Raw genomic sequence first — 26700 nt, 5'->3', positions numbered from 1 at the left:
CTCATAGACTGCACATTGAACAATCAAGTAAACAAACACGTTACCTACTTCCTTAGCTAAGTATTGTTACACTTAGTGAAACAATTACATCACGTTAGTGATTAAATTGTTTCAACTTGACAAGTGATAATGGACTGTTGTTCTTAATCCGTATATATTTAAAATTACGTAAGAGATATGCCACATTAGTTCTTGATCTATATATTGATAAAGCTAGATAAACAAGACGTTGTTTCGTTTGTATATTGTTTGAGCTATGTGAAGAAATGTGTGTTGTCAGTGTCTAGACAGAATACTTTCACATCAAGGTGACTAAATACGTCACGTAACTCCTAGTCTAAATACGTCACCAATTGTTAGTCTGCATATTGTTATATTTATGGAAAGTGTGTGTGTGTGTTTTCTTATAGCAAAGCAACATCGGCTATCTGCTGTGTTTAGCAAGGGTAATCGAATACCTGATTGTAGTTTTGTAACAGTATACTTCGCTGTCCCAGCGGGGAACATATTTAAGGAAAGAAATACGTCATGTAATTTCCTAGTCTTAATGTTACACATACGCATAGAAATACGCTAATTACAAGTCTACATTGCTTCTTCCGAGAAGGCCCGGCATGGCCAGGTGGGGTAAGGCGTTCGACTCTAATCCGAGGGTCACCAGTTCAAATCCCCGTCGCACAAAACATGTACGTCGTGGGTAAAAGAGTAGTCTAAGAGTTGTCGGTGGGGTGATGACTAGCTACCTTCCCTCTCGTCTTACACTGCTAAATTAGGGACGGCTAGCGCAGTTAGCCCTTGAATAGCTTTGCGCGAAATTCAAAACAAACAAACAATTCTTCCGAGAAAAGAAATGTGTAATTAATTCTTAATGATCCGATTGTTATATTTAGTTAAATACCACATATCAAAATTACGTTGACTACCTCTAATTTGTTGTTTGGAATTGAGCACAAAACTACACAATGTGTTATCTGTGCTCTGCCCATCATGGATATCGAAACTCGGTCTTTAACGTTATAAGTCTGCAGAAATGCCGGTGTGCTACTGGAGACGCCATAGTGAGAGAGAAACATGTTAATGTATTAAGCTTAGTTACAACTGTATGATGAAGTACGTTTGTAAAAATAATACGACACCTTTGTCCCTTGTTTTATTTATTATTACATATTATTGATACATTTAACTAAAACGTGTCACGATAAGTGTATGTAGATAAAAATATCGCAATGTTTTCTAGTTAATGTATTAAGATATCAAAAGTATTGTTTCCTAGTTATTATACTGCAATACGTAGGAAAAGAAATAGTAAAATAAATACTATTTTAGTTGCTATTGTAGATTGGTACAACTATTTATTATCCAACACAATAACTTTTAATCTGTATGTTATTAAAAATATGTAAATAAATACAGGTATATCAATTTACTTTCTAGTATTTGTATTGTTACATCACTGGAAAAAGGGAATAACAATGTTTCCTAGTCAATATACTTTATTATATCTAAGCTTAAGTAAACAAATACGCTACTTTAGTCTAAGCTTTATATGTTGTTTCATTTGCAGAGTAAAATGTGGTATATTAATTACTAGCCTATATATTGTTACTTCTACAAAACGAAATACACTACATTAGTTCTTCGTCAGAATACTGTTAAATATAGATTAAATAAATACACTACCTAAGTTTCTAGTTTTTAAACTGTTATATCCATACAAAAATGGGTTATATTATTTCGTATAGAAAAGGAAAGGTTGTATATAACTGTTTATTTACGAAACTAAAAGACAATGTGTGCCTGGCAGTGCATGCGTGTATGCATGTTCATAAACCTGGAAACTCAGTATTGTTGGCTAATTGTACACTGGTACTTTTTACGTTTATACAGCGTAAAAATAAACGTCGTTTAATATGTTATACGAGTGCAAAAGTATGACTTTTATAAAGTTAACTTCAAAGGCAAATACAATTAACATCAGCAAACGGGCGAGGAAACACATTAAATTAATTCTTTATCTCTCCTTGGTTTATACAGAAGGTAATATTATTGCATCTCAATGCGAATTTCAACAGACGACTAAAAAATCAACAATTAGGCCTAAATTTTAAGTAGGCTTCGTACGCGTAGTACGCGTTTACCCGCTGTATAAACTTCGGTACTTAAGCTTAATAGCCACTGCAACTCAGCTCCATTCATTCTAAGTGCTCTTCAGATAACAGATTGCGCGAAATAAAATACGATTTAGACTCATATACATACGCTTCGTATATGGGAGGCCGAAGAATCACTTCCGTGTATATCTGTTTTTTTTCTTTTATTGCTAAATAGTGTTTTAGTTGTAAATTAATCTTATCACACACATCATACGTGAAGCAAGTGTTTAATCCACTGTATATGAATCAACATAGTACTACCCAAGTTGTGAAATTACGTCGTTCGAGTTCCTATTTCTTATATTGTTAAAACACGAGTACAGAAATGTCTTCATTATATCTTCGTCTGCACAATGATAAAAAAATGTCACATCACTTATTAGTTACCATGTTGTTATATCTAGAAAGAGATATAGGCTATATCAGTTCCTGTTCTGTATATAATTATAGCTATAGGTAAAAAAATTCATCGCTTTTGTTTCTTGTTCAAACTACATGAGAAAACACGTTAATTTACTACCTACTAAAATTAGACAAAAGAAATATGCAATGTTTCTTTGTAGAGCTTTAATACTAGGAAAATTAGGTAAAATAAAACAACAACAAAATAAACAAATTACATCCTATTCTGCTCTGCATATTGTTACACTTATGCAAGGATATATGTCATGTTCGTTCATTAGCTTAATTTGCGGGATCCAAACCTGTCTCTGTGGGCGTTATAATGTTACTATATGCTAATAAAAAGTAGCTCAAAACTTGGTGGTTGTAATAACTGCCTTCCCTCCCTCTGGCTATCACTTTAAAATTTTTTCATTTGTTTTGAATTTCGCGCAAACTATACGAGGTTAGCTGCGCTAGCCATCCCTAATTTAGCAGTCCAAGACTGAGGAAAGGCACTTAGTCATCACAGCCCACCGCCAAATCGTGGGCTACTCTTTTTACCAACGAACAGTGGAATTGACCGTAACATTATTACGCCCCACGGTTGAAAGGGCGAGCATGTTTGGTTTGACGGGGAATCGAACATACGACCCTCGAATTACAAGTCGATTGCCTTAACCATATGGCCATGTCGAGCCACACTTTAAAATTAGGGACGGTAGCGTGAAATTCACTGTACACAAATAATTTCAAAAATAAATCTCAAAGCATTCTGGTCCCGTATAAAAAGGGCTACAAAATCAAACAAAACAAATACCACTAACTATCTACCGCTACTATCAACGCTTAAACAAAATAATAAAGTGATATAAACAAATAAACAGGAAATACAGCTCCAAATGAAATCTAAAATATCAAATGATCGAAATAAGGATAACCTATTGAAATAAGGACAACCTATTCATGAACACAGTAGAATAGTTATGTTAAAACAGATATATGTGCCAAATTTCATAACTGACACCACAAGAACACGCGCTTAAAACCACAAGAACGTGACAACATGACGAAACAGCCAATCAAACCCATCGCATCAGCAGAAGTACAAAAACGTTAAACTCTAGAAGAAGAAAACTCCAAGATAAAACAAAATACAAAACATGTTATTCAAAAAAAATGCCTTCTGTGATTACTAATACACCTCACAGCGATGTTGAACTTATCTCTATAAACAAGGTATAAATCAACCACCGCTTGGAAACAGGCTGATGTTCATATGTTCAAGAAGGAAACAAAATCGTCGAATAACCTCCAAATATACAAACCCACAAGATTAACCAGCAGTATAAGAAAACTTATAGAAGAATTAATAAACACTAGACTTATAACTTACCTAGAATACAATCTGGAATAGAAAACGATTTTCCAAAAGAATAACAGAAGACAATCTAGTTAGCTTAAGGAAAGAAATAACACGAGGTTTTAACTAAAACACTTCACAGTGGCATGTTTTATTGATGTAAAAAAAGCATTCGATCAAGTGTTGCACAATGCCCTCAGATACACATTTTTCCAGAATGAAACTAACTAAAGAAATTATTTGCAAAATTTCTAACTGCCTGGCAGATAGGATCATCAGACTAATTGTTGAGAGCAGCTACTCCAAGTGCAACAGTCAAGAGGCGGGTTTTCCTAAAAAAAAACAAACTACGATATATCAGCGATGTGCTGCTTAAAGACCCAAACCACACTTTCTGCTTACGGTTGACAGGTAATTTTGCTATCTGAGAGAGAGTCCCAAATCCTACATACAATGTATAGTTACTATTGAACAAAACAGAACTTCACTCATTATATGTAGAATTAAATTTAACAAGCACGAAACATACGTCATCTTATTTACAAAAAAGGAAAATAAACATGTAAAATAACACCATAGAAATCTCTAGATGGAACTCTTTTTTTTTTTTTTTTTTACAGGTTGTAACATTAGCAAAGTTCTTAGAGGTCATATTTGACTTGAAAGTAACATGGATATCATATACATATAGCATTAACACCAAAATCTGGAAAAGAGCGACTTACTTTAGAATCCTGACGGGCTTCAAACTAAGGAGTTTCACTTGAAAACATGTTTAAAATATGCAGATCATACATAAGACCAGTTACACTGCACAACATTTTTTTTTTTTAAAGTTTTGCTTCCTGAAAAGTTTTTGCTGATTGTGGCAGGTACCCGGTGGATATGCACAAATATAGTTTTAGTTTTGCTTCATCACGTAGGAACTGTGAGAAATAGACAGTTAACTGTTTACCGGCAATAACGTATTTGATTGCGTTTATGTTTCTAATACGCTATTAAGTTCAAAATAATTAAAAGTGTTTTGCTCCTGATTTTCGTTTGTATTCAATGTCCGGTGCATCACGTTGCAGCGTACAACAGTAGTCAGCAAGCATTGACGGATTCCAGTTGCCCTGATATCGTTTTTCCATTGTAGCAATATCCTGGTGAAAACTGAAGATTTCGATGAAACGGGCAAATTTGGATGTGATTTTCGTGATCAGCAGCCACAAATCTATAATGAACACCCAACATTGTTCAAGAAGCAAAAACATTGTTGTGCAGTGTTATATAACACGCCTGAACAGTATAGATTAATGTTTCAAAAACAAATAAAAAACTACAGTAAATACAAAACTAAACAGCTTGCTTCACCGTTACAAGTATAAATAAAAATGAAGTGATGAAGAAATCAGAGAACTACATAACTCACGATAAATGATTTCTAGACACAAATACAGGTCTGTTTGAAAAAGATTTTGTATGTAAAAATAGGATTATGCGTGTGTTTATGAGTTCTAAGTGGAACCGTATTGTGACCATAGGACTGAAAATGTAATCATACAGTAGCAAAGCTCAGTGTAAACAAACTTGATATTATTACGCCATGAAATGGACATGGCTTGTAAAAGGTATGTTAAATCAGAAAATTTCGGATAACAGGAAATATCTAATATACCATGAGTAAAGAAACATAGTGACGGGTATATTATCCAGGTATCAGGTTCAGTATAGATGGAATAACACAAACTTCTTACAGAGAGAGAAGCGGTTTATTCTGAACCAGCCTCCCAGTGGGACAAACACGGAACAACTTCACACACAGAATCATTGCCCGTATTGTTTTGATTAGAGAAAGATAGGCTTGAATCTAGTTCATAGGTTGCGTATTTCCAGTTATAGTCTTTTTTTTTTCTTTTCTTGGTGTAAACAAATAAATGTTTAGAAAAAAGTTGATTTATTTAAAAGCATAATAAATAACTAGTCAAAAAAGGGTATTTATAATTAATTTATGTTATTTGTAATTTAGTGCCTTTTTCTTTATGTCTGTCGAAAAGTATAAGATTGATAGCTTTTTTTATCATCATACTATTTTGAATACTATTAGATATAAATATATATATGTGTATTTTTATGTTTTCTTTATTCTTAACAGTTCCGTAACACGCCATTTATCTTGTAACTTCTTGCTATCCAATAAAAACGTAACTTGGTGTGACATATATTGTTTTGTTTGTTTTTTGAATATTGCGCAAAGCTATCTGAGCTAGCTCTCCCTAATTTAGCAGTGTAAGGCTAGAGGGAAGGCAGCTAGTCATCACCACCCACCGCCAACTCTTGGGCTACTCTTTTACCAACCAATAGTCGGATTGGCCATCACATTATAACGTACCCACGGCTGAAAGGGTGAGTATGTTTGGTGCGAACGGGATTCGAACCCACGACTCTCGGAGTACGAGTCGAACGCCTAACACACTTGGCCATGCCAGGTTTATAAAATTACTATGATTAAGTGTATGTGCTTTCTATAGCAAAACCACATAGGGCTATCTGCTGATACCATCGAGGGAAATCGAACCCCTGATTTCAGCGTTGTAAATCCGGAGACTTCCCGCTGTACTGGCGGGGGACTAACGTATATTTAAATAGTTGAGATTACTATTACAGTTATAAGTATACACGAGCATAGCCGTGTTGATAAAGCTGATGCCTAGACCTTGATTATGAAGGTACTGAGAGAGCGGTCTTCTGGAGATTAAAATGCTCACCGTTGTTTTTTCCAAGCACTGAAGAAGATGATGATGCTGAAGTTGGAATATATCGCCTGGGGCGTCTTCAACCTCGTGTCCAGCTTCACGTGCAGCCAGTCTTTCCTCGGCCTCCTTCTTCTTGCTGATGAATGCTGCACCACTTGTCGCCTTGGCGATTCGGATTCTGGCCATCCTCGCTTTCTGAAAGTGGATAAAGCTATTACATATAATCTGGGATAACTTTTTGTCAGAGATGTATTATCATCTGTTTACTTTATCAAAAGTACACTTTCATTTTGAAGGTTGTGGCTTGAACTATGTATGATATTATATAGTCCTAGTTAAAATCAGGGCTTGTTTTTTTTAACAACTTATGTCGGAGTTTCTGAAAACACAGTTAATGAATTTTTACAGAAAGTAAAATAGAAGCGTGTTTGAAAGCTTCCACATGGTTAATGTTAACAACTAACTCCAAAATGGCTTTGGTTCTTACGGATCACTTGCCTCCAGCCCCATTCACTCTAGTTATGGTCGTGTTTACTAATAAGCCACTTGGCTCCAGCCCCATTCACTGTAGTTATGGTCGTGTTTACTAATAAACCACTTGCCTCCAGCCCCAGGCTAATTTTGATAAAGCATTCCATTTTATCCCCATTTAAAGTGTTTTTATTTTTTTACATAACGTCTTAAAGATTACTGTTATCTTTAGGGGTAAATTCCAAATAAGAATTTTATCAATCCTGGTGGTGAGGCCTTTTTTCACCACAGAACCAGAAGGAGGATAAGCTAATAACAAGCAATGAATATTTCATTTTTTGAATTTTCTGATGTTAATGAGAATTTCACTTAATAGCTATACATACAATTTTTTCTCATGGCTATGTGTGCCCATTTTTTTCTAGATTCAGAACCTGAACTTTAAAATATTTGTATTTATTTTGTGTTGTTACTATTTTACCTGATGCCGTTATATCTTTGAAACTACTTTACATTAAGTTTTGGATTAATTCCATCATCGTTATGGAGAAGCCGTTAAGACATTTCAACGTAATTCGACTTGGGACTTATTATTCTCTCCTTTTAATTAACTTTATTAATTTGATAATAAGCTAATAACAAGCAAGAATATTTCATTTTTTGAATGTTCTGATGTTAAGACTTTCTAACCATAGTCATTCATTAAGAAATATGTCGAGAATGCCACGTTTATCAAGCAATGACACTAGAAGTGAATTGAAACATCAGCTTGGTAATACAAAGATAACAAGTCGGCTCTTATTAATCTTTCGAAACAAAATTATTTAACCGTGTTACTTACTATACAGCCTTAAACTCACGTCATATCAAATTAATAAAGTTAATTAAAAGGAGAGAATAATAAGTCCCAAGTCGAATACTTTGAAATTTCTTAACGTCTTCTCCATAACGATGATGGAATTAATCCAAAACTTAATATAAAAGTAGTTTAAAAGATATAACGGTATCAGGTAAAATAGTAACAACAACAAAATAAATACAAATATTTGAAAGTTCAAGTTCTGAATCCTGAGAAATATGGGCACACATAGCCACGGGAAAAAATTGTATGTATAGCTATTAAGTGAAATTCTCATATGAAATATCTGTAATTTTCACTTACTACATAATTAAGAACTGTTCCATTTTAAGCATGCAAAAATAGCATGTTATAGCTATTGTAAGAAACACTTGTTCATTAATATTTTCCCTCTGTTACAGGTAAATTACTATGATAACAGAGTCAAAATGAATTACTTCTGTTTAACTTAGAGTATTGCTAAATTTAAGATAAGTGCTTGGTAATGAAGCAATTATAAAATAACTAAGTGTTATTTTTTTAAATTTTAATGAACTTCCAAAAAAATAAAGACAAACGTAATAGAAATTGATAAAACGTCCACATAACGTTCATATGAACCTTACGGAATTATTATCTTCACCAACGAATATATGAACTGATATTAAGGAGTGAGATTTCAACTTTCTCAGCTAACTTCTATTTCTTTTCCTGTCATAAGTTCTATTGCTGGACTGTTTTATCACGTGATTCGTGAAGTCTGGAATCTTGTCTGTAGTGTGTGTGACCATAATACATAACTACAACAATTGTATATCCAATATATAATTCAACAATAAACAGCACCCGTACACTTTTAATTTGCTGTCTTTAGATAAACATTTTGATGCTTTTGCTAATGAATGAAACTTAATGGATTTGAAGTTACAAGTTATAAAGTCTAAACATGGGTAGATTTTGAATTCAGAAGCGTTGTTACTGTTAGGACTTACCAGGAAAGAGAGCGAACCTCAACCAGACTTTTCGACTGAAAAATAAGACAAATGTGACCGTATGAATTGCAATTATATTTAGACGTAAATTTCAACAAATACCTTTTGAGCTTTTCGCTTATCTGCTCTTTGATTTTGGTGGTAGATTCGAGAAAAGTTCGAAACTATAACAGGAACCGGAAGTGCAATCACAAGTACTCCACTCAAGGAGCAGACACCACCTACAATCTTGCCCGTGATAGTGGCTGGAACCATGTCACCGTACCTATGTGAGAATAGAAAATAATTTATTTGTCTTTAAAGATAAATAAATGGTTCAATAATAATCAATATTTCTGTATATGTTTATGAGATTTTGAATACATTTTTACGGTATGTTATTATAAAATAACTTAACGTTTAATTACACAAGTAATTTTAGTTGGCAACTGTTTTGCTCCCCAGTGACACAGCGGAATGTCTATGGACTCACACAGCTAGAAACTGGGTTTCGATACCCGTGGTGGGCAGAGCACAGATAGTCCATTATGTAGCTTTGTGCTTAATTCCAAAAACAAAGATACAATTGCTTTAAGTACTAATCTTTATTTTATCATGTTAACTAACAGTGTAAAATGTGTCATATTCTAAGGTTTGAAAGAACTAATTTGGCGACACTTTTTTTTTTATAATTGAAAACGTTGGTACGCAAATTCCCTTATTCCAAACTGAAACTCACATTCGTCGAACTCTGAATCATTGAACTTTGAGCATGATGTTGAGTAAAAGCGTTGAAAATATGTGATAATTTGTATTAGATTACTACAGTCTGAGCTGTAAAATAGAAAAACATATGACAGTTTGGATTACTACAGTCTGAGCTCTAAAATAGAAAAACATATGACAGTTTGGATTACTACAGTCTGAGCTGTAAAATAGAAAAACATGTGGTAGTTCCGATTACTACAGTCTGAGCTGTGAAGAACATGTGATAGTTTGGATTACTACAGTCTGAGCTATAAAATATAAAAATATGTGGTAGTTTGGATTACTAGAGTCTGAGCTGTAAAATAGAAAATATGTGGTGGTTTGAAATACTACAGTCTGAGCTGTAAAATAGAAAAATATGTGGTAGTTTGTATTACTGCAGTCTGAGCTGTAAAATAGAAAAACATGTGATAGTTTGTATTACTACAGTCTAAGCTGTAAAATAGAAAAACATGTGATACATTGTATTACTACAGTCTGAGCTGTGAAAAACATGTGATAGTTTGGATTACTACAATCTGAGCTATAAAATAGAAAAACGTGAGGATTTGGATTACTACAGTGAGCTGTAAAATAGAAAAACATGTGATAGTTTGTATTACTACAGTCTGAGCTGTAAAATATAAAAATATGCGGTAGTTTGGATTACTACAGTCTGAGCTGTAAAATAGAAAAATATGTGGTAGTTTGTATTACTGCAGTCTGAGCTGTAAAATAGAAAAACATGTGATAGTTTGTATTACTACAGTCTGAGCTGTAAAAACATGTGATAGTTTGTATTACTACAGTATGAGCCGTAAAATAGAAAAAGGAACAATTTGTAAACTATTACTACTGTTAATAACACAAATTGTTTTGGTTGCACGAAATGTCACACTGGGTCTTGATATTTGAAATTCCAGATTATTTACAACTGAATTACGAATATCTATTCTTACACAAAATCTAGAAAAACGTGTATTTTACAAAAAAATACTTTGGCAACACTTGTGTTTACGAATATTCGTTAATTAAAAATTAATTTCAAAATGGAAAATAAATTAATTTCCAAATTGTTAAAATATTCATCATTTTCTGTCCAATCAGGAACCAAACTTCACTATTTTAGAAACACTGGCTAAGGAAGTTTAGTTAACCTTTTATCTAGGACAACTTATTGCAGCTTTAAAACAGTTTTGTTGTTGTAACATCTGTACGGTTTGAACGGATATGTTCTTTAGCCTGATTTTCCCGAGCCACAGGTATCAACAGTTCTTTTCTAACCCTAACAGAATCTTTGTTTAAATTTGAATCAATATCCTTTGTTAAAACAGTTTCTCCAACTGGAAAACATTCAAGTACCTCAAAATGTGCTTTATTATGACTACAAACATGTGTTCTAATACCTTGTTTATCTTAAGTTTTAATATGACTCTTAATCTTAAACATATTGGAAGTTTTTGTTTGAAGAGACACATAAGTTCAAATTTGATATTTTGCTTGATATATCTCTAGATCTATAAATTATTCGACCATAGCTAATTTGTCTTACGTTTTGAAGAAAATATTATCAACTTTTGTTTTTAAAAAACTCAAATAATACAGGATCAAATGTTCAAAGCCGCACGAGTTGAAAAAATATGTCACTACTTAAATGTGTTTTATTTCTGCGTGGCAGGCTGAACACATAAGGTATCGGGAGAATTGTTTCAGCTTGGTATAAGAACATACTAAGCCCTTGCCTCTGGTGTTTTAAACTGCACAAACTGCAGTTTTTGAACCACGTATGGCTGTTTTTGCTGTAGTCTCAAATAGTAGATCGATCTAAATGAAGTTTCTCTCTAGAGTGCCATCTGGTGAGAAGTTTTCAGAAAAGCCGATCTCTGACCATTTTTAGTCTTATAAAAGTTCAGGACTTCTGAATCTCATTTCCCCCATGGGATGTTGGATCTCATTCAGATCTTGAAGAAAAGGCACACAGTTTAGGAACTTGGTTTGCTCTGATGTAGCATGAATTATTATTATATACTTTTCAAAATACATTAAACTTAGAACAGCTTAATGCTATCGCAGGCGTGAAATTTGGACAAAAGGTGGTGGGTGATCATGGAGGAAAAACCAGAAAGTATTTCAGTTAAAGATATCTGTTAGTAAAAATATTTAACTAAATGTTTTGGCATCAACAGTACAGTGTTTTTCTTTATTAACTTGATAAAATAAACAAACATAATCGACGACTTATAACAATATCACAATTTTTAGATTTAAAAATTTACAATTAGAATGAAATCAGAATTTGTAATTTATCGATGATAAGGTCATTTTATATAATAATATCAACCACTCCTTTAACTGCATTGTTATGCAAAAAAAATCCCCAAAATATCCTATTTTTCGCGAGAATGTTTTATATCTAAGTTAGAGCTAACGCTGTAATTCTTCACACCAGAAACAGTTAAACATAGTAACAATGTTATTATTACGATATAGTCTAAAAGATTCCAAGTTCGAGCTGGAATGCAACTGAACGCATTCTACAATTTCAATTATGAAGGGCTTATAGCTATAACGTTTCTTCAGCTAATTATTTAGATTGTTTTACTGAGTGATTCATCTTCAAAGATTAAGAATAACGCGTCTTCTATAAGTGAAGCAAGTCCAAAGTCAAACGTTGGTCATTAATCTGATAAGTAGATTTGTTATTTGCTTCTATATTCTTCTATCAAACTATTATGAAATTACATGGGACGGGGGTGTCCGGTAATGTTTGTTTGTTTTTTTTAATTTCGCGTAAAGCTACAGGAGAGCAGATAGGATCATCAGACTAATTGTTGAGAGCAGCTACTCCAAGTGCAACAGTCAAGAGGCGGGTTTTCCTCAAAAAGAACTATGATATATCAGCGATGTGCTGCTTAAAGACCCAAACCACACTTTCTGCTTACAGTTGACAGGTAATTTTGCTATCTGAGAGAGCCCCAAATCCTACATACAATGTATAGTTACTATTAAACAAAGCAGAACTTCACTCATTATATGTAGAATTAAATTTAACAAGCACGAAACATACGTCATCTTATTTACAAAAAAGGAAAATAAACATGTAAAATAACACCATAGAAATCTCTAGATGGAACTCTTTTTTTTTTTTTTTTTTTTTTACAGGTTGTAACATTAGCAAAGTTCTTAGAGGTCATATTTGACTTGAAAGTAACATGGATATCATATACATATAGCATTAACACCAAAATCTGGAAAAGAGCGACTTACTTTAGGATCCTGACGGGTTTCAAACTAAGGAATTTCACTTGAAAACATGTTTAAAATATGCAGATCATACATAAGACCAGTTACACTGCACAATTTTTTTTTTTTTTAAAGTTTTGCTTCCTGAAAAGTTTTTGCTGATTGTGACAGGTACCCGGTGGATATGCACAAATATAGTTTTAGTTTTGCTTCATCACGTAGGAACTTTGAGAAATAGACAGTTAACTGTTTACCGGTAATAACGTATTTGATTGCGTTTATGTTTCTAATACGCTATTAAGTTCAAAATAATTAAAAGTGTTTTGCTCCTGATTTTCGTTTGTATTCAATGTCCGGTGCATCACGTTGCAGCGTCCAACAGTAGTCAACAAGCATTGACGGATTCCAGTTGCCCTGATATCGTTTTTCCATTGTAGCAATATCCTGGTGAAAACTGAAGATTTCGATGAAACGGGCAAATTTGGATGTGATTTTCGTGATCAGCAGCCACAAATCTATAATGAACACCCAACAGTGTTCAAGAAGCAAAAACATTGTTGTGCCTGAACAGTATAGATCAATGTTTCAAAAACAAATAAAAAACTACAGCAAATACAAAACTAAACAGCTTGCTTCACCGTTACAAGTATAAATAAAAATGAAGTGATGAAGAAATCAGAGAACTACATAACTCACGATAAATGATTTCTAGACACAAATACAGGTCTGTTTGAAAAAGATTTTGTATGTAAAAATAGGATTATGCGTGTGTTTATGAGTTCTAAGTGGACCATAGGACTGAAAATGCAATCATACAGTAGCAAAGCTCAGTGTAAACAAACTTGATATTATTACTCCATGAAATGGACATGGCTTGTAAAAGGTATATTAAATCAGAAAATTTCGGATAACACAAAATATCTAATATACCATGAGTAAAGAAACATAGTGACGGGTATATTATCCGTCAAAGCTACAGGAGAGCTATCTGCGCTAGTCCTCCATAATTTTGCAGTGTAAGACTACTAGTCATCACCACCCACTGCCAATTCTTGGCCTACTCTTTTACCAACGAATAATGCGATTGACCGTCACCTTATAACGCTCACACGGCTGAAAGGGCGAGCATGTTTGGTGTGATGGGGATTCAAATGCGAGACCTTCAAATTACAAGACGAGTGCCTTAACCACCTGGCCCGTCTGATAATGAAACCTATGAAGATGGCACTGTTATCCACATCTCCAACACTGCAGTAATACCAGCACTGGGCGGTATAGTGCTAAACTGTTAAAATAACACAGTCGCATGTACTTTTAATTTTAGGATTAGAGGTAAAATAAGAAATATAATTGCTATAAATCTGTCTAAACTTAAATTACAAGAAACTGAAAAACTTCAACCTCCATCTGACCTTGAAAACATGACAGAACCATAAAATATTTTGATATAATTTTGGACCTCATTCTTAGGATGATTTTATAATAGAATTGTGAACCCAGTTATTAACCTATTACTGTATCCTTATAAATACAACCATAACGTAATGACCGCACGTTTCTCGAATATCACTTTCTTCTAATACGGTCGGGCGTGGTCTAATTCTTAACGTGCCTGGATTGTGAATCTGCAGATATAGGGTTTGCTAACGTTGCCACAAATTTAATATCCATACTTTGGGGCGGGGATGTGATAGAAGAGCGAGTGTTAGATTTCATCACACTATTCTATGAGATAAGAGCACCCTAAAAGTCGGCGGTAGGTACTGTTAACAAGCTGCCTTCCTTATAGTTTATCAGTTTACAGCTAGAGATGATTATGCTTAGATAGTTTTTGTGCAAAATTCCGAAACAATCAAGTTTTAGTGCAATGTTTTACAACCACAGGTAGGGGAAATAGCTTCTGAGACAGTAATGCTAAGGCTCTTATAAAACGCAACGTCAGAAAGAAAAGGCTTAGCTTTGTTACTTGCAAGATATGTGTTGTTCGGTATAAACAACTCGTAACATGAAGAATACTGAAATGACTTCAGCATCACACCAATATAGAATATAATTCAATGCACAGGCGAAATAATTTGTTTTTTACTTGATTATTTGTTCTTAAGTACAAAGCTGCACAATGAACAACCTATGCTCTGCTCAGTGCTGGTATCGAAATTCAATTTTTGACGTCTTACAGCTAAGCCACTGGGGAGCGTGTTACGTAGAATTATATCTTCTACTAAACCCGAAGCAACTTAAGTATTGACCCTGGAAAACAAATATGAAAAACACTAGAAAGAAATAAGAGGAAAGTCCCTACATGAAGTATTGTGAAGCTCTTAAAGTTAATTTAAATCATAAATCCGATATTCACTACCTGGGGGTCTTCATCAGAGCTTGGATCTACATTTCACAGTAATTCTCTGCTATATCTCTCTTACGCTCAGTAACTATCTTCTATTCGAGTGCACGACAGAGAAACATTGTCTCTTTGTATACTTTTACATGTTAATTACCGCATGAAGTGTGTGCATACAAACTTTGAGGTCTACGAACATTTTCGAAGCGTGTATACAATATATACATATATATATATTACACGAACCCTTGAATAAAATGATTCGTACATCCAAGCTTTATAATGCCATCCAATTACAGGGAATTTCAACCATTCAGATATTCATGTCATGTAAATGTTGAAAATAAACAACAAAAATTCAGGAGTTATACCTAAACACTTTCATACGTCAAGAAAAACCAACACATAAATCTTTATATGCAGAAGTACAAATTAAGGTTTGAAGTATGAAAAGCAGAACCGATCAATATCATACAATATTAAAACTACCACGTGTTCTTCGTAGAGAAAGTGATATCTCCTTAGAGTGTACTTATAAAACCTTATATACAAATGGAAGTTTTGCTTTTATATATATATATACATATTTTTTAATTATGTGCGTGCGTATATTGATTATTTTGGCTCTCCTTGTGGAAAATAGTCACGCCACAATGGAATATGTAATAGTATCAGAAATTAACCCAAAATGTTTGGTCAAATTACAAGTGCCTCCTTGATTATTAATATAATATGTATGTGTACGCGTGTATGAATGAACTGATATATATATATATATAACAATTATTGATTATTTCAGTCACTGAACAACATTTATCTGCTTGTTTCATTTTAACACAACATAGTAATGAAAATAAATTATCTGGAGGGTAGAAAATGTAACGTTAATGTTCTATCTGGAATAACATTATTCAATAGTATAGGAGTTCTATTAAAGCAAGTGTTTTTGTTACTCATTAATCAATATAAATATCATCTCGATTATTGTTTATTTTTTGAATTTCGCACAAAGCTACACGAGGGCTATCTGCGCTAGCAGTCCTTAACTTAGCAGTGTAACACTAGAGTAAAGGCAGCTATCTGCGCTAGCCGTCCTTTATTTAGCAGTGTAAGACTAGAGGGAAGTCAGCTAGTCTCCACCACCCACCAACAAATCTTGGGCTACTCTTTTACCATCGAATAGTGGGATTGACCGTCACATTATAACGCCTCCACAGCTGAGAGGGCGAGCATGTTTGGTGCGACGAGGATTCGAACTTGCTTATATCGATTATTAACGATTTATATGTTCAAACGCTGAAGGCTGAAGTATTTTCTCTGCTTATAGGACACGCTAGATAATCTTCTTGCGCAGTATACATTGAGTTGCTATGGTACCAGTCTAACATGACAACGAATTTACCATTTTCCAAATATTACACGTTCAATTAAGTTAGACACGCTCAATATTGCAGGTCGCCAGTGAATCTACAGATTAACACACAGAGCACAGATTTCAAGTGCTGTAACATTGTACGTGTGAACTTGTATATTTGACAGGTTTGTGATTAATTAAAAGCCCCAGAAATTTATTCAATTAGATTTAATTTAGAAAATAATACAGTATTCATATTATAACATAACGAGTTCGTTACAACAGTCTGTATTTATTATATGTAGTGGTAGGCTAAGAAAATTCTCTGTAGCGTATTTTGGAACTCCGTATCACTTCTGTTTGTTTTGAGTTTCGCGCAATGCTACTCGAGGGTTATCTGAGCTAACCGTCCCTAATTTAGCGGTGTAGGACTAGAAGGAAGGCAGCTAGTTATCATCACCCACCGCCCACACTTGGACTACTCTTTTACGAACGAATAGTGGGATTGACTGTCAGGGTAATCATGTAGGTAATGTTTCGTAGAATTATCTTAAAGTTGGGAAACAACTAAGCTAGTACATTAACTAATAGTGTAGATTGAGGCACATTATTATTTATGATAAGATTTATTTTATTGTCACTGAAATAATTCTGAAGAAGAAATACAGAAATGAATGTGCTTAAAAAATATATCTGATAGAAGCTGTAACGGATTTGCTGTTTTACATTTATTTTAATATCTACGTTTGTTTCAGTTTAAAATATATTTAGAAATGCATATGATGTATATTATTAAATGTGTATCACGAAAGTCCCGTCTGTTATCTAAATTTGTGGAAGATTCTCGAGAGAGTAGGAATCAACAATGCACGATTATGTAAAATATTTGTGATTGCCAGCTGAATTTTAGAGAATCTCACCTCATGAGTATAATAGATAGCTATCGCAACACGCGGCTAAACAGTTTCATATTGTTGGTCAGTATACTGTCACCTTGATATAATTGTGATAAACGCTTATTATTTGGAAAACTACCTATATTTGACTAGGAACGTTTATAGATTTTTAACATTACAATTGTTCAACATCAGTAAATTAACATTGGATGTTTGTATTTCTACGAGAACATTAAATATATTCGTTGGTGCAAAACTTGCGCGAGCTCAGTGAGGCAGCTAGCTAACGTCTCGGCAATAAAGTGTAACTGTGTATCAATATAGAATCAATTCGCTCTCTGTGAACCGTGGATAAAAGGTTCAGTTCCAGATCAGAATTGTTTGTAATTTTGTAAAACTGTTGTGTATGTTTGTAATAACTATTTGTAAAAACCGTTATTATAAATTATATTGTTGTTTGTACATTAAAATATATTTGTGTTAAAAAAGAGAAGTGTGTGTATCAATGTTACCGAGGAATATTATAAACTTGATAGAAATTAGCATCAGATTAACTTCTAAATTAAAATTAAATTTTCTGGCAGTTTGAAATCGTAATATGTAATACACGTAACATAATAAATCGGAAACTCGTTCGAGATAAATTATAATAATTAACAAAGCGTATATAATAGTGTTTAAAAATGATACACAGACTTGAGTATAAATAGTTTTTGCCATAAGACAGACTAATCGAAATTTTGAATGCGAAATTTAACCAAACTAATAAAACAGTTTACAGTGTTTAAAGATTCGTATAAATGCATCCTTCTAGATAACAATGTCTTTAAAAAAAAAGACATAACTAACGACACTGAATCAGCCATATGCTGTATTAAGTACTGTTATCTTGTCATAAAGCATTTCTATTAAGTCTATTAAGATTTTAAAGAATTTGAAGAGTATGTAATAATAATAATATTCCAACCACACTATATTTGTCACATGCATTGCTGACGACGCGTTTTGCTCAATCCAGAACTCTTCAGGCCGACTGGAATACAACAAGCCTACGATGTGCTATAAACAAGACAAGTTTTATCACGATGCCCTTTACGGTGGAATTACTCTTAAGGACTATTTTCAAAATACACGGTCGTGGTAAAATGGATTGTATGGGCGTGGTTGACACCCTAAATTGTTACAACACAGTTAACCTCTGAAGGTAACAGTGTTAATACTATTTCCCATATTGATTTCTTATACAGGATTTTAACTTATAGGCGTATGAGAAATGTGACACTTAAGTCTCTGTGGTCCATCTGTTGCTTTTTTGTGTTGTCGCTATATTCATTGGATGTTAAGCAGTGTTATTGGAAATAATGATTCTGTCCAGATTGGCAAAGTGTTTTGATTTTGTTTTGTGAAACTTATGCTGTTTTAAAACTTACATTTTGAAAGATATAATATCATGCTTTAATATCTTCTAGTAATTAATTTTTATCGCTATGTATATGCTTTACCCAAATTTTAAGGAAAAATATCACTGGTGGCAGAAATAGCCTTAGAAGCTTAACGTCATAACCTTCCCGCTCACTTGCAAAAAACAAACAAATAACATAAAAATAAGATATACAAACATCAAAGTTGAAGAAATGTTTGTTTGTTTTTAAATAAAGTAAATAACAATGTTTCAGTATGATATACAGACACGAGTATGAATAACAGTGCTTTCAGAACAATAAGGTTATTTATAAATGAACATCAGGTCTTACAAAACAAGACACCAAGTTAACTTTAGATAATTGTGTTTACAGAAAAGAAATTTTGAATTCAGTATCTTAACAGTATTTGTCACCTATTATTTATAGGTATATAAAGGAAACAATACTGTTTACAGAATCCTATCCAGAAATAACTATAGGAAAAAAAAACCTTACCAAACCTTATACTGCAGTAAGTGTAGATAGTTGTGAATGAAGGGAAATATGCTTAGATTATGATAAGTAAGAGTACTTACTAAACAATAAACTGGACATGATGTAGAATACGATATTTAAGAAATTATATACAGTGTTCACAAAATATACAAAACCAAGTAAGTATTCGCAAAATATCTTCCAGACCGATGTACTTAGTGAATTTTATGTACGTGAGATACATGGAGAGACTGAGGTACGTGAGAGGAACTGGGACTTGGGAGTGAAAGGACTATAAATGTTGACAGTTTTATGCGTTTGGAAAGAGAGTTAGAAGTCAACGCTGACGACGACGTAAGAGGGCGGTTAACACTAGAATGAGTAGTGTTTAATAAGTTTAGAAACATACTGTGGAAGCCGAAATCAAATTGTGTAATAATGCAGTAATTGCCAGTGCCAATGTCTGTTTGTAGTTAAGAACAAAGTTACACAATGAGCTATCGGTGCTTTGCCCTCTACGAGTTTCAAAACCTAGTTTCTAGTAATATAAGTCTACAGACATACCGCTGAGCCACTGGAAGTCCAATGACGCTATATATATCATACTGGGTATAGATTACAGTGCTTTAGAAATAATAAAGTATGAATAATTTTAGTTAAAAATCTTACTGAATGTGTCTAACTATCCTAACGAAGTGATATAATGAAATGGTGTAGACAAGAATGCTTACAAGACGATATTTAAAAATACGCAGTTAATAAATATTGCGAAACGATACATTAAACTAAGTGTAAATAAACAAACATATTTACGAAAAAAAATACTATATTCTATATATATAAATTCGGTATAGATATCTATGCTTAGAGTGTAATATATCAAATTATTCTTAGATATCAGTCCGTAGGAAACGATGTACAAAACTAAGTGTTGTTGATAATTAGGTTGAGTGTATTATATTAAAACGGATTTGGAGACTTAACGTGTAAGTACAGTCAATGTGTTCACGTCAATAATGCTCTATCTGAGGACTGTGCGTCTTGGACATAGCCCTTCAGTGTTACGAAAAAGGCTCCAACACAAGGCTGACGAGTTCAAAGTGCAACCATTGTTCTTGGTTGCTCTTCATAAGACATCCATAAACACGAGGACTTTGGCGATTTAACGAGTATATCTTTAGAATGTTATAGTATGAATATTCGTTTAGTTTTTTAAGCGCTTAAGGAAGAGATTCGTGCTGCTTTTTCAGAAAAAAAGTCCCCTTATATTATGTTACATGTTGTTGTGTAGAACATGTGAATGGCTTTTCCCCTTAACTTATGTGTTCATGAATCGTTACTTGAAGCACCTTTCTTATTATTATCAAAAATGGGGTACATCTTGTTCGAGGTCTCTCTTTTTTTTAATGTTCTTGGTGCTTTTAGTTGATTGATTGGTTTGAATTAAGTACAAAGCCTCGCATTGGACCATCTGTGCTTTGCCTGCCACGAGCATCGAAAACCGGGTTTTCTAGTGATTCAAATCCGCAGACATTCTGCTGTGCCACTGGGAGAGAGGCGGCGCTTTAAGCTAATTCACATTCTTTTGTTCACCAATGCATTAAACACAAGTAATCTAATCACGTTAGAAATTCTAAATTTTTGATCTAAATACATCTTCATCAGCTTGGTTTTGGTTTGTTTTGAATTTCGCGCAAAGCTACACAAGGATTATCTCTGCTAGCCATCCCTAATTTATCAGCGAAAAACTAGAGGGAATGCAACTAATCATCACCATTCACTGCCAACTGGGTTACTCTTTTACCAGTGAATAGTGAGATTGACCGTAACATTATAACCACCCATACACACGGATTAAGTGCTCTCTAACTACACGGCCTTGCCGGGGCTATTACTTGCGAGCTGCGTGCGTGATAATGTTTCACCATAAAGAGCTTTTCCTTATTCATCTAAAAAAATTTCAAACTTTCAGTGGCATTACATAACTTACGAAACGGCAAACAATGAATAAATGTAGTTCTGATACATTCTGTTCCACCACGACTTTATTTCGGCTTTGATCGTTACGGGACTCAATTATTTACATATCAGAGGTCGTTTTTATATAATGTATTCAGCTCTACGTAGTACGTACAAAATGATATGATATATCAATCTTACTGTAAGTGATAGTTTTCACGATATATCAATTTCATGTGGAAAACAGTGCTTACGAAACGATTAAGCAAAGTGGATGTTGATAACAATGCTTACAACACCATATAATGATATCAGAGCTGGCAAAAACGATTTGCCAAAATAAGTGTAAATACCAATGCTCACAAACCCTTCTGCTAAGCTTAACGTGGATAGTTGCTCTTACCAAATGATATATCATATTCATTATGGATAAGAGTGCTTACAAACGATTTACCAAACTAGATTTAGAAGATACTGCTTAAAAACACAATTTATCAAAACGGTTGTGGATAATACTTCTAACAAAACTATCTACCAATCCAATTATAAATAACATATTTTCCATATAACTCCCGTGCAGGCATTGATGTTTAGTGCTTATGAAACGGTATGTCGTATCGAATTTACAAAAAAATGTTTTTGCAACAACGTGCATGTCTGAAACTGCATAGTAATGCTTTGGAAATTATGCCAAACTTAGAGTACATGACTGCACTACAGATAATATATATTGCATTTATTATAGATTACAGTTCTTGCAAAACGACATATCAAGTTGAATATAGATTACAGTGCTTATGAAACTTTATACTAAACTAAATGTAACAAACGGTGTTGATGAAACGATTTGCTGAACTTATATGTAAGTAACAGTGTATAAAATTATGTGTATTCACCATTTAGTTGAAGTCTGAGAGAACAAAACATAGGTAGTCATAAACCTACATTAATCACAACTTTACCAGGCTAAAGTTACATATTGCACTAATCATTCCATATAGCTTTTATATGCTATGGTTATACTTTGGAAGTCTTACCCAAGTGAAGGGGTGGTACAGAGGTTTGTACAAGTTAGTATGAGGTGTGAGTTAATATCCCTTGGACTGTGTATAATAGAGTGATCACTGATGTGAGTAAGCTAGAATTGTGTAATAACAATACACTAGAACTTTGGTTTGACTTGACAGTATAGTATAAATACAACCCACTCTGTCTTCGTTGCGTAAAGAAATATTTTGTTTTTCTCGTAGTTCCAACAATCAGGGAAATTCAGAAGCTGTTCAGTTTTTCGGTGAAACCTCACTAAGTTGCTTGTATAAGGAATAAAGGTTACTTTTCATCTTTTGCACACGTTTTAGCCTTTCTCTGCTGTTCGTGCTCACAACACTCTTTCCATAAAACATCTTTTCATTACTTATGTTATTGTGATACTTAGCGCTTATCCATTGGTTTAAGTCTTTACCAGCAAATGCTACAGAAACACTAAACTGAATGAGTTATACTGAACTAGGAATCGGGCAGCAAAAATTAAATGCCAAGTTGAGTCCACTAACAGGGTTGTTGGCCTGTGAAACGAATTGCCTTCAGATGTTGTTTTTGTTGTTTTTTATGGTTGTAAAGTAACTTAGTTTATTATTGCTGCATGACTGATAAGGGCTAGCGTTGAAAGTGTTTTTTTATTCAATATTTTTAGTGTAGTTCAAAGGATGGGACAGCCTAGATGGAACAATAAATTCATTCTTGTCCATAAACATTATGTCATGCTATGTTAATTCACTTTATCATCAAATCTTAAAGACGGGGCCTGGTCTAATAATTAACGTGTCAGGCTGCGTATCGTACAGTCCAACGTTCAAGATCTGACATTGCCAAATATTATTCGCGATTTAATCTGCGAGCGTATTATAAGAGTGACAATTAATCTATTATGCTGTTTACAAAGTCCTTCTGATGTCTGGTTTCCGGTTAGTATTTCAAAATTAAGAACGGCTAAATTTGAGTTCTAAAGGTCTTTCATCTGGTCCTTTAACCCACCTATAGATAAAATACTATTCAGAATGAACTTACAAATTTTATTTATTATTTATACATTATTATCTCAGAAAATTATAATTTTAATCTTGGAACTTAGCGAGAAGCCAATAAAAGTTCAATTAACCAATAACAACATCACGATTTTATTTAAAATGTCACAGAACAAACTCGCGAAAGTTAGGAAAAACAACAACTCCGAATAAAAATTTTCAATGTAAGAAGAATTTGATTATCAAACTAATAATAAGTTTGGTTTGTTTTGAATTTCGCGCAAAGCTACTCGAGGGAAAACTGTGCTAGTCATCCTTAATTTAGCAGTGTAAGACTAGAGGGAAGGCAGCTAGTCATCACCATCCACTGCCAACTCTTGGGCTACTCTTTTACCAACGAATAGTGGGATTAACAGTCACATTATAACGCCCCCAACGCTAAAAGGGCGAGCATGTTTGGTGCGACGAGGATTCGAACCCGCGACCCTCGGATTACAGAGTCGAACGCCTTAACTCACCTGGCCATGGTGGCTCTAATAGTTTTCAAAAAGAGACACAAAACTCGATCGCTTCAAATAGTTCACTATTCTTTGTCATTCTTCCGAAGAAGAATAATGAACTATTCGAAAGCGCGCGAGTTTTAAGTCTCGTTTGTAAACCATTACATTTTTTTTATTTGTGATCTTAATATCTTAATTTGTGTGTTAACATCTTAATTAGAAATTTCAAATTTATATTCCCTTTATCAACCCTCGGAAATTTTATAAACATAATGTCATACTTAGGCTGATAACATACCGTATAATACGGAATTAACAATTTATTTTAGATACAAAACGTACAGTGACCACGTAAAATAAGCGAAGTCCTGCACTTTCAAAATTACAAAAAATTATACTGAAAATGAAACAACTGAAGCACAGAAAAGATTGCAACTGGATATATATGCATAACGTGGTTCAGGTTATTTCACATTAAAAAGGAGAAAAAAAAGTTTTTTTTAATCTTCAATTACGTATAATTGAACACAATTTAGAAAAAATTACCAAATTACTGAGTAGTAGGAAAAAAAAAAAAGACGAAAGCAACCGAGAATTATACTTCACAATGGAGCGTATGTATATCATATTTACATTCACATAGAGCTTACACAAGTTCAATTAATGATTGTAGTTTTTCTGAAAAGAAAAAAACGTGAAGAAATCGTCTGTTTTGAGCGATTTAAAGGCTTAATTGAGAACACAAAACACTGTATGCTGGCTATATTTTCTCTGTGCGTGTTTGCTACACTGTATTATTTCTCTTTCTTGGCTCTATTTTTTCCCTTCATGTTTCAAATCACTGGGAAATTTCTAAGATCGTTTCAATTTAAGACAAGCACGAATACACTGTCTACTGTTAAACGTGGTGTGTTTACTGATGTTTTTGTTTTGTTGTTGTTGCGCAAAGCTTGTTTGTTTTTTTGAATTTCGCGCAAAGATACACGAGGGTTATCTGCGCTAGCCGTCCCTAATTTAGTAGTGTAAGACTAGAGGGAAGGCAGCTAGTCTTCACCATCCACCGCCAACTCTTGGGCTACTCTTTTACCAACGAATAGTGCTATTGACCGTTACATTATAACGCCCCCACAGCTGAAAGATCGAGCATGTTTGGTGTGACGGGGATACGAACCCACAACTCTCAGATTAGGAGTCGAGTATTTTAACTACCTGGTTATGCTGGACCTTAAACGCAAAGCTACACAATGAACTATCTATTTGAGACTGGCATGGCTTGGAGCTTAAGGCGCTCGACTAAGAGCTACGAGTTCAAACATGACTGTCCTTTCAGTCATGAGGGGGTTATAATGTGACGATCAATCCCGCTATTCTTTAATGAAAAAAAGAGTTGCCCAAAAGTTGGTGACGGGTGGTGTTGAATAGTTGTCTTCCTCTTAGTCTGTTTCTGATAAATTATGGATAACTAACGCAGATAGCCCGCATGTAGCTTTGCACGACATTTCAAACAAACTAAACTATTTGTGTTGTGCCAGCCGGTGGTAGCAAAATACATTTTTAAGTGTTATAAGCTCTCGAAATTACAACCGAGCCACCGAGAGACATTCTGTGATGTGTCCCAGGCTTTTTACAAATTAATATTTATTATTTTATAAAAGAAAATCTCCAAAAATTTGGAAAACACTAAAGAATTACCTTCTAAAACAATACTCAAAAAGTGGATTATTGTTCGTTCGTTAAAATATTAGAAACTATTGTTTATGTTAGTTAAAAATAAAAAATATGTGTGCTGAAAATGGCCTAGTGATAAAACGCTCAAAATGAGAATACGAGGTTTCGTGTTCTGCGTCGTGTTCCACACAGAGATACATACACACATAGAAACACAAAACGCGCTGCTCTCTTTGAGGCTGTGAGTGTGTTATCAAAGTAACGCTCAAATCCCAACTTTCGAACAGATTAGCTCAAGAATTAGCAGTGGTTGTCGTTGGCTAGTTATTTTCCATATAGTAAGTTTCTTCAAAATTAAAAAAAAAGGCGAGAGCAAATGACCATTGTGTAGCTTTTAGTAAATATCTGGAAAAATACTTCTGAGGTTTATAACAGAGCAAAACTGGAATAAAACAAAATAAATGCTGACATTCTAACTCAGAATCTCGAGCGTGATGCTTCCTAGGTTTTTAGTGATTACAACTTTAATGCACATTAATACATATAGGTTTTTACATTAAAGTCTCTTGCCAACTTTCTTTTATTTCTTTCTATTAATACATATTAATAGATATTATACACATACACATAAGCACTCAGACAAAATTTATATGAGTTAAAATTACATGTAATTTTAGACTGACTATATTTCAAACTGGAGACAAAATAATCTTACGATTTCTTCGAATTGCAATTCGAACCTTTGAAAAACAATTCTTGATGACGAGAAACCCATATGAAATAAAAATGTATCTCAGAACGACTGGTACGGGTATTAACACTTTTATTAATGAGGAGAGAACAACGTTTCGGCCTTTCTAGGTTATCTTCAGGTTAACAAAGTTTGTAAGTGATCGAGATACACTTTGAAAAACAACATCAACGCAAACCTATTCTTTTTTTTGTATTATAAGACCCCAGATATAGAGAATTTCATTGCGAAAGATATAAGATGGTGTTTATGAAAACATGCCAATTCGTTGTTTGTTTGAGTGTATTCGACGAGGGATGACAGAAGTGGGAAATCTGTGACCTGTAAAGAAAACAAATTTTTTTGCTCAATTTTTCTTTCTTTAGGAAGTAATGTTTGTTATTGATTGTTTTCATTGTCCTTAT

The 26700-nt window shown here is 33.7% G+C and overlaps 1 protein-coding gene across 1 annotated transcript in view; it reads right to left on the bottom strand.

Moving 5' to 3' along the window:
• LOC143236311 (potassium voltage-gated channel protein Shal-like) overlaps positions 1-9202 on the bottom strand; it is an 11778-nt gene extending 2576 nt beyond the window's left edge. Inside the window, exons 1-2 of the mRNA XM_076474588.1 lie at positions 9039-9202; positions 6648-6830 (exon numbers count right to left, since the gene is read on the bottom strand). Coding sequence (XP_076330703.1) covers positions 6648-6830; positions 9039-9191 — 336 coding nt within the window. The 5' untranslated portion in view covers positions 9192-9202. The remainder of the gene's footprint in view (positions 1-6647; positions 6831-9038) is intronic.
• Positions 9203-26700: the final 17498 nt, after the last annotated feature.

This window comes from Tachypleus tridentatus, chromosome 13, assembly GCF_004210375.1.
Source record: "Tachypleus tridentatus isolate NWPU-2018 chromosome 13, ASM421037v1, whole genome shotgun sequence".
Taxonomy (NCBI): Eukaryota; Metazoa; Arthropoda; class Merostomata; order Xiphosura; family Limulidae; genus Tachypleus; species Tachypleus tridentatus.
Note: the sequence above shows the minus strand (reverse complement) of the source record. Positions and strands in the feature narration are given on the sequence as shown.